Source organism: Colossoma macropomum, unplaced genomic scaffold, assembly GCF_904425465.1.
Source record: "Colossoma macropomum unplaced genomic scaffold, Colossoma_macropomum, whole genome shotgun sequence".
NCBI classification, from domain to species: domain Eukaryota; kingdom Metazoa; phylum Chordata; class Actinopteri; order Characiformes; family Serrasalmidae; genus Colossoma; species Colossoma macropomum.
This window is the reverse complement of record NW_023494792.1, coordinates 29,075,363-29,084,691: the sequence shown is the minus strand read 5'-3', so window position 1 is coordinate 29,084,691 and position 9,329 is coordinate 29,075,363. Positions and strand designations below refer to the sequence as shown.

At 40.4% G+C, this 9,329-nt stretch overlaps 1 protein-coding gene and 1 long non-coding RNA gene across 3 annotated transcripts; both read right to left on the bottom strand.

The window, feature by feature from the left end:
- Positions 1–502: 502 nt before the first annotated feature.
- On the bottom strand, positions 503–5,217 carry calua (calumenin a). 2 transcript variants are annotated; one of them, XM_036576792.1, is made up of 7 exons: positions 5,094–5,217; positions 3,714–3,950; positions 3,391–3,584; positions 3,092–3,258; positions 2,252–2,312; positions 1,787–1,986; positions 506–1,606 (listed from the first exon to the last, which is right to left on the bottom strand). In XM_036576792.1, exons 2-7 carry the CDS (start codon positions 3,932–3,934, stop codon positions 1,502–1,504), a joined length of 948 nt encoding a protein of 315 aa, XP_036432685.1. In that variant the 5' UTR covers positions 3,935–3,950; positions 5,094–5,217; the 3' UTR covers positions 506–1,501. The 2 variants fall into 2 exon arrangements, with proteins under 2 accessions (XP_036432686.1, XP_036432685.1); XM_036576793.1 differs by lacking the exon at positions 5,094–5,217 and having other exon boundaries at positions 503–1,606.
- Positions 5,218–6,678: 1,461 nt separating this feature from the next.
- On the bottom strand, positions 6,679–9,037 carry LOC118812085. Its single transcript, XR_005007523.1, has 3 exons — positions 8,929–9,037; positions 8,454–8,644; positions 6,679–8,361 (listed from the first exon to the last, which is right to left on the bottom strand). It is a non-coding gene; the product is annotated as an uncharacterized LOC118812085 (long non-coding RNA).
- Positions 9,038–9,329: the final 292 nt, after the last annotated feature.

Sequence of the window (9,329 nt, the reverse complement as noted above, 5' to 3'; positions counted from 1 at the left end):
GAAGTGGCACATGCTGATTTGGTGGTGAGGTGTGGGGGATAAATAACACCCTACTGTTAATTACTGCAGTGAAAAACAGGTGGTGCCTTCCCTTCAAGAAAGCTCAGTACTACCTGATATTCCCATGGATCGATCCTTTATGTTGTTCTGGATTAATCTAAAAGCCGCTGTGCTGTTAGCTACTATAAAGTCAAAGAAGCTTGCGCATTTATAAGTACATCTCATGCAAAACTTAGAATGAATATTACCTCCTGACATTTTATGTTTTATTTTGTTCCCAATATGTTAAATTCAGTAAAAATCTTAGTGGATTATCATGTGTTCTCTGTAGAAGACGCCAACTTATCTTCCTTTAGATAATCAACGCAACATTTCATTTGACCAGGAGTGCCCAAACTTATGCATATGACTGTATATACACACACCAGTACCAATATGTGAATGCACTGTTTACTTTAGACAGTGGATGGGTGAAGGCATAAGACAAGGATTCAAACCATCATTCTGTGTACTCATTGATGTTTTACTGAGAAACAGTTTAGAGATCATTTGAAATGTTAGGTGCTCATACAGGATATAAAAACTCCTCATTTGCGAGAAACCACAATACATACAGAACTGAAATGAAATACAGTGATTACGCTCATAGGACATAAGCGTAATCAGGGCCTGAATGAGCCAAAAAAGCAGCAAGGGATGCAACTCGTCTCTGTGGCTCCTTTAACAATCTAAACTCAAGTAAGAAGCTAGTGAAGGTTCTACAGCAGCTCTGAGTTTATCTGAACACATTATCTTTGGATTCAACTCAAAAAATTGAACCAGTTGCTAATCCAAATACCAACCTTGCCATACATTTCCTCAGGGGTGACAGTAACAGAACAGTACAGGGTGGGTTATATCCAGTTCCCTTTTTACAAACTGGATACCAAGTGAGCAGAATGAAAGGCACGAATTGCAACAAGGAGAAAATATCTGAATAACACAGGGGCCATCTCATGAAATATTCAAGGATGCAGATGGTAGAGGAAATCATTAGATACATATGAGTACAGCCTGAACATGGTCTTTTGTAGCATTAGTGTGACATGGACACTTTCCAAAAATTCCACTCACTGCTTTCGGAGAATAACAGTGAACAGCCCCAGAGTGCACCTATGACAGTCGTGCCTCTATACAGTACAAATCAATATACAATATTACTTCTTTGTAATATGAACATGTATACACATGTATGGTAGTTAATACATTGAAATTATGGAATATAGAAGCCATAAATCCAAGACTGAAGCAAAATCTCCCATTTCCAAAAATAACAACAACCAGAAACAAATGTAAAAAAAATAAAAGGAAGTATAAATGTGAGTGCACAACAAACAACAAACAGTATTATTCTGTGCTATCTGATGCTTTAGTGTTGAAAAATTATGCCATATAAAATAAATTATATTACTTACCAGCTCAAGTTAAAAAGTTCTTAGCTATTCAACTACAAAAAAAATATCTAAAACTCATCATGTCGTACTAATGCTTCACCAAAGTCAGTGGCTTGACTTCCCACAAACAAGTCATACTTGTTGATTATTTCCTCTTTGGTCAGTTTGCCATCCTGAAAGAAAAAGTGCAGCCCATTTAGTGAACATGAATAGTTAAAAGTTGGCAAAACAATAGAAAGAAAATGAAGTATGTGGAAATGACTACATTAGAAAGGTACAGTATTTACACACACAAAATAAATAAATAAATAAATAAACAAACTGTACTTGCTTTTCCACCCGTCTTAACCCACCTTGTTGGAATCAGACTCGTAGACCAGGTGCTTGGCCTCGGCTTCAGCATGGTCATAGTCAGCAGGCAGGATCCAGTCCATTGTCTCCTCTTTGTCCATCTTTCCGTCCTTGTTCTTGTCTCTGAATTCAGAGAACTGCTCGCGCTCTGTAGCTACCCATTCTGGTTCATCCATTTCATCTTCATGGTTGTACATATCACCTACCATTCAGAGACAAGCATGGAGAGTTGTGAATAAGACAATACACCCATCCTAGGTTTCCTTCCCTTTGCCTTCCTGTTTTTAACATTGCTAACAAATCCATTCTTGTCTAAAATATGGCTTCATATAGCACGAGTGAATGCAAGGAAATAGATAAACAATGTTACAGTTACTCACAGAGAAGAGAGAGCCTGTCGTTTTTTCAGTTTACTGCCATTGACAAACCATTTGCTAAAAAAGCCACCAACACACCTCACTACTCACCAATGTACTCTTCCAGATCAATAAATCCATCCCCATTCTTATCAATGTCCTCCATTGTTTCCTAATGAGAATAAAGATGAAGGGCACTGGTTAAAGTGGTGTTAAGAAGGCATAAGTGAAGGTTTATAATAATGTAAACAGAAGGCAAATTAGCATTCCAAACTCCTTACAGAACAGCATATAGCTATTCTACTACAGCCTTAATACTGATAACTGACATTTGAAACTACAGCCCTATTCAAGCTGGATAAGTTTTACCAGAAGAGGTCAGGGAATGTAATTTGTTACGCATTCAACTGGCCAGGTTGTGTAAGATAAAGTATGTGTGTAATTTCCCCATATTACAAGTAGCCTGGGTTGAAATGTCACAGCCTGGACATTCTCTTTAGCATTAAGATTAGAATTAAACAGATCCAAACAAACAACAAAAAACTCACTCCCAGTTAATACCAAATAGAATAGCATTAGGCTAGTGAATTGGGCTCATTCAACTTAACAAATGTCACCCAACAAGACAGAAACTGAAGTACCTTGGGAGAGAAAGAGATACATATTTAATTTCATTCTTCTTGGAATGAGCTTATATTGTTTTTTATTACAGTAGTCCTGTTTTGAAATTAAGGATACAGGAACTGTAGCCAAGAGCTCCATTTTAGCAGACAGCCTCATTTCCCGGTCACCAATAAAAGAGGTGCCAATGACCGTGAGGTCGATTCATACATACAGGACTGCTATTACTGAAGGAGCTCCGAATTTCATGAATTGAAGAACATAATTCACTACAGAATTATCACTTCGCAGACTTGTAAAGACTATGGACTAAATGACTGTTAGACCTACCAGCACCACAATCTCTTTCATGTGTTCATACTCCTCAGGATGAAGGAAAGCAGTGAACTCCTCTTTGTCTGCAATACTGTCACTATTTCTGTCTGCCATCTTAAAACGTCGCTCATCTCTGGCCATCATCTGCTTGTAGTTGTAGCCATCGTCCGGCTCGGGGTCATCTATGAGGGTATATAATTCACATCCACTAAAATAGCACTTACAATAGCCTAATGTAGAATTATAGAATGTTAAACTTATCCTGCCCTCTCAGAACTAGCATAACACTAAAAATGTCATATATTCAAACTTACCGAGGTAGGTGCCGTATGTGACGTTCTTGTACTCATCCCAAGAGATCTTGCCATCGTTGTTCATGTCGAAATCCTTCCACTGTCTGTCCACGTTGTCATAGATGTACTTCTTCTGGGCTTTTTTAATCCATTCCTTAAGCTCTTCCTCTGTCACAAAGCCATCCTGATCAGCATCTATCTTATCCACAATTTTGCTGAGGAACCCAGACAGAAAGAAGGCATCACATCGTGTGAAAGAGCACTATTTTACATACACACTGCTTTACTCAGAACATCTCTAGACCATCACCTCGAACATCTCAACAATTCCCAATCTTCCTTACCCGAGTCTCTCCTTGCTCTCTTCCGGGGTTAGGTCATCAAAGGATTTGGCCACGTCTTCTCCAAGGAAAGCGTCATGGTCATAGTCAAAGTTTTCAGCATCGTTGTGCTCCTTGCTGCTCAGTGGTGCCTCATGGTGCACACGGTCCTTCTTCTCTGTGGGCTTGCTGGTGGCGTAGACCACGCACAGCGCAAAGCACATGAACAGAGGTCTGACCTCCATCTTAATCACTGGATCTCTGTAACAAACGTGATCAGGATCAACGCACAAACATGTTCTCACCGTCAGAGCAAAACCTTGTATCTCAAAAATGGTAACTTTACACGTACTGTTTCTTTTTTTGGATATACGGATCACAGAGTCAGATTTAACTTGTAAAAGGAAAACTTCATCTCAGCCCTCTCAGCCCAACTACTTGCTGGTAGTGGTTGCAAGAAACTGCAAAAACATTTGGTAAAACTTGCAGTTGGAATAGCTAACTTCACCCTTTTTTTTCTTTATGTTTAATCATGGGGAAAGATCAATACAGTTGTTTGTTCTACTGCTCACCCTCACAAATTGGGGTAGCCTGTGGACTTCAAGGAAAATAGTTATTAATAGTTATTATTATTATAAAATAGCATTTTTTTATGATTGAAACCTAAAGTCACACATTTTTGTCAAATGTCAAACTGTCGAGGAAAGTTGGACAGCAGAGCTTGCTTACTGTCTTGAGTAATAACTTTGCAAGCCAGGGGGAAATAAATCATCAGTTTTGAATGGATCATCCCATTTTGTAATGCTCTATACAGTGGGAATGGGAAAACAGCATCACACCTCAAATTACAGCTAAACTGAGGAGGCCCTTGTGTTCAGCTTTGTAACAAGTTACACAGATACCAAAGAACAGCCAAATACAAGACTAACTTTAAGCTGCAGCAGACTGGACTATAACTTATTCCCCTAACGGCAATGCACGTCCTGTCCAGAACGCATGGTGTGATTACGACTAAACATAATACATTTTAAAGTCCCGATCTGAGGAACTTAGCCAACATAGCTTTTACTACACTTTGTACAAACAGCAGAAACGAAAGGGTCATCAGTCTGTCTATCATTTAGGGACAGCATCAAACGTGGCGTGGCAGGATTACATGTACCTCATAACGGATCGCGAAAGGAAAATATTCAGACTGAAACTAAACGAGAGGAATAAACTGAACAGGTCCTCGTAAAGTGGTTAGCCTGTTAGTAGCTAGTCAGCTAATTCAAGTGCTAGCACACCGTTATGTGACCCAGTATTTTAACATGAGATGAATCAGTTCAGAAACGTTTAAACAGTCAGCGTCACCACACATTTATCAAAAACTCAATGTGATCAAATGTAGACATGAATACTTACGAAGTTGAAAATCCGGACCACAGCAGGCAAAGATGTCCCACACACCCCTGAGTCCGCTGCACAGGAGAAAACCAGGCACCCAATCAGAGCGCAGAGTGTGTAGAGCTGCTCGCTCATTGGTCCACTTCAGCATGACGACACCGGGATGAAACGACCTCGCGGTGTTAAATGCAACGCAGGCTCCACGCGCTGCTTTTTGATTGGTCATTCTTTTTCGACCATCCAATCAAAATTCAAAACGGACACCGCGGTTAACAGCCATTGGCGGTCGCGTAGCAGTGTGCGCGCTGCTCAGAGACTCTCTGATTGGCGGCGACTTGCCACGTCCCCAAATTTGAGATGGCTACAGATGCCATCAGGCGGTTTGCTCGTCCTACCGTTATTCCGTGAGGCAATCGTCTTCTTATCTAAAGCAGACATTACAGAAGAGTTTCAGCGAGTTTGTCTGACGTTAATACCACGTCAGATTCTCGCTCATCTGAAACGCTTACTGTGCTTGACTGTCAAGAAAACGTGTGTGTTTAGTAACATTTATACAGGGCTGGACAGAAAAGGTAGAGATGGCTGAATTCGTCACACTGGTTTATCAGTCTACTCAGGCTTTAGCAGGAACTGCTAAATTTTACTGTTTGTAAAGAGGCCATTAATTGAGGTCCTCTTTAGAGTGCATTTAACGAGCATGTTTGCTACATGCCTTTTGGTGATTTTAAAACTGTTGTTGCCCAGTTTGTGTTGGTCATCCTCAAGTCCTTCATCAGTGGTCACAGGACGCTGTTGGCTGGATGTTTTTGGTTGGAAGACTATTCTGGGTCCAGCAGTGACACTGAGGTGTTTAATAACTCCAGCAGCGCTGCTGTGTCTGATCCACTCAGACCAGCGCAACACACACTAACACACCACCACCACGTCAGTGTTACTGCAGTGCTGCGAATGATCCACCACCCAAATAGTACCTGCTCTGTGGTGGAAGGGGGCTAATAATGTATGCAGAGAAACAGATGAACTACAGTCTGTAATTGTAGAACTACAAAGTGCTTCTATAGTAAATGGAGCTGTTAAAATGGACAGTGTAGAAACAAGAAGGTGGTTTTAATGTTATGGTTTAATATATATATATATGTAATATATATATATTTATATATATATATATATATATATATATATAGATATAGATATATACCTTTTCTTTTCTGGTCAGTCTCTAACCACTGGAAAAACTTTGGCAAACTTTGTCCTACGAGTTTTTAATAACATGTGTCTCAACACACTTTTGGTAATTCACTTGCTAGATATTTTTGCTAAAGGTGAATGTGTCTGAGTCATTGGTCATACTTTCAAATGTTTCTTTTTCTTAAGTAACAGCTGCACTTGATGTCGCTAGGATAAGACTCCTCTCTAGGTACTTTTGATTGCTTTCACTTCTCCCACATAAATATTGTTGTAAGTGATTTTAAGTACCAGCGTATCTACAAATGACTAAGTGTAACAGCATCCTGAGGGCGGAATTAAGTCCTGTGTTGAGCAATCTGAAGTTCTGAAGAAATGATCTACAGCACAGCTGACTAATCAGGAAGCAACAGTTTTTTATTGCACTGGTAGTCACATAAAGCCTCTCAGTCTGAGGCATTCTTAATTAAAGAGTTTCATTCCAAAATGCTGTATATCCATTTGTAACAATTTTGGATATGAGTGTCTGAAAAGAATAACAGCTGATGTATAATACAAAGCACATTTTTATTTCTCTAATAAAGGTGGCATTAACTGTAATTTAGCACTGACAGTTCTTGTATGTGTAAAGCCCACTCCAAACAATGTATATGATGGAAAAAAACAGCTTTTAACAGGCGAGACATTCTTGTTTTCTGGAAACATTGTGCCAAGACCAGTACTTGCTCCATGTCCTAACTGTTTCCAAAGTTAAGGGGAATTCCACTAGTTTTTCAAAACTTCTGCCAACTGCCAACTGTTGAAATGTAAACAAAGTCATCCAGGTTTGTTTGGAGTGAAATGCTCTGTTGTAGAGAAATCTGGTGAGTCAGAAATGTTCACAGCAGTTCTGATAGGAACCAGGTGTCTGAAGAGTTTATTGCCTGCAAAAGCTCCCTCAAAGGCTTTTTGGCTTAAAACTATAACTAAAACTAAATATTCTTTTTAGATACACTCATGGCGAAGAGATACATGTAGGGCGTTGTGAGGCAAAACACTCCACAATAAAACTGATGTTTTTTTTTCCAGAATTACTTATATTTTAGAATCATTGTTGCATTTAAAACAGGAGGATTTCCTGGGTCTTATCACCAGCACTGTAAAGAAATCCAAGTTGATAAGTTTCTCCACAGTGGAGCATTTCAAACAAACCACTCTGAGTAACTTCATTATTAATGACTGAACTGAGCAGAGGTTTTGAAAAATTGGTGGAATTCCCCTTCAACATGTAAAGTGACTTGCATGTCTAAGTGCGTTAATCACACATGCAGCAAAATTAGAGCTTGTAATTCTCTACGATTTAAAAGCACTTTTGAGATGAAATGTTTTGAAATACAGTAAGTGTAATGTAGTCGTAATCTTTTAATGTTGTGAACATAAAACAAAACAATGATCTTTTTGTTTAGATTTAAACGATTCTGTACAACAGACAGCTAACAAAACCCAACACAAGGAGTGATGTCTATTCTTAAGTTCAGACATGACAGCTTCTACAAGTTTAACAGGTTTTTTATACACTTTTTACAAAAAATAAAAAAAAAAATAACACTGGCTCTTAGTGTGCGTTTAAAAATCAGTAACTACGAAAACACGGTTTTTTGCCTTTCTATCAAGTAGGTAAGTCGCTATCTGATGACCAGCAGGTAGCTTTACGGCAGTCTTCCTCGGACAGACAGGTTTGTTTACAGGCTGAAACCCTGCAGCTCCACTCAGCGACTCTCACTGCAGCAGTTCAGTAAAGACTCGCAGCTCTTCCTGTTCATCCAGTGCAAATGTAGATCTGAGACCCACGGGTTTCAATAGCGGAACAGCGAGGAGAAGAAATCCGGAGGTTCATCTCTGTCCGATGTGTTTCTTAGCCGTGCTCCTGCCCGGAGAAGCTGCGGGGGCGTCTTTGACCGCCCACTCTACCTCCGTGTGGTGGCGAGTGGGGACAAACATCAGACCACCGACCGAGTCAACCAGACCGTAGAGAGCCAGCAGAACACCAAAGGCAGTGCCGATTAGGAAGTACATCTTCACCAGGCTGACTGCAGGCATGCTCGAGTCCAGGCCACGAGACCTGAAGAGTGCCAACACAAACACACGAGCTCGTTAGCTTATCGTACCGACTTTTACAGCGAAGACACAACGAGAGAGAAACTCGGCTCTTACCGACACTGTCCTTCTCCAGAGAGTCTGCTGTCGTGTTTTAGAGACTGAAGAAGCTGCTCGAGTCCCTCCAGTTCCAGTGTATCGTTAGTTCCTCAGTCTGAAGAAGTGGGCTGGCTGGGAATGAGCGCTTTCGCTTTCATGACAGATCACTAACCTAGTGATGTCCGGGAATTTCCGCGCTCTGACGAAGACTGGAAGAAAAAAACAATTTAACCGTTTAACGTCTGGAAAAAAGATGTAACGATTCAGGGACACCGTGGGGGTGTTGAGGGGGGCTGATTTAAGTCAAAGTCAAGTCAAAGTTTATTTATATAGGACTGCTAATGCTAAAACAACAACGACAACAACAACAATAATACAGAGATCTGAACTTTTAAATAGAGAGTAATAAATGCCCATGTGTGCTTGTTTTAGAGTGGAGTTTCTCTTTCTTTCTTTATGTGTTTTTAAAAATCTGCAGTAGTTGCACGTTTACCTCTGTATTTTCACCACAGGGAAATGAATCACTTCCCTCGACCACAGCTGGCCGCTGTGAGCTGCGACACTGAAACACAGGCGGGCTGAGGTTCAAAAAAACAAAGTGTATGTAGAGATAGAGGCCAGTGGTGAACACCACAGCAGCTTAATACTGTTTAAAAGTATCTAACGTAATAACAACGTTTTATCAACCGTTATGTCTCCCGCTCGGCGAAAGTTTCAGTGGTAAAACTCACAATGTGACCGTGGCCGTGACGCAACCGGTTGCCGCGTCACATAACAACAATCTGATTGGTCGCCGCTCAGCTCATTTGCATAAAGACGATCAGAGCATCAGCGGTCTGAGGGGTCAGTTATGGGTGTATGTTGTCGTCTCGCACCTCATTGTAGTGCAGTATG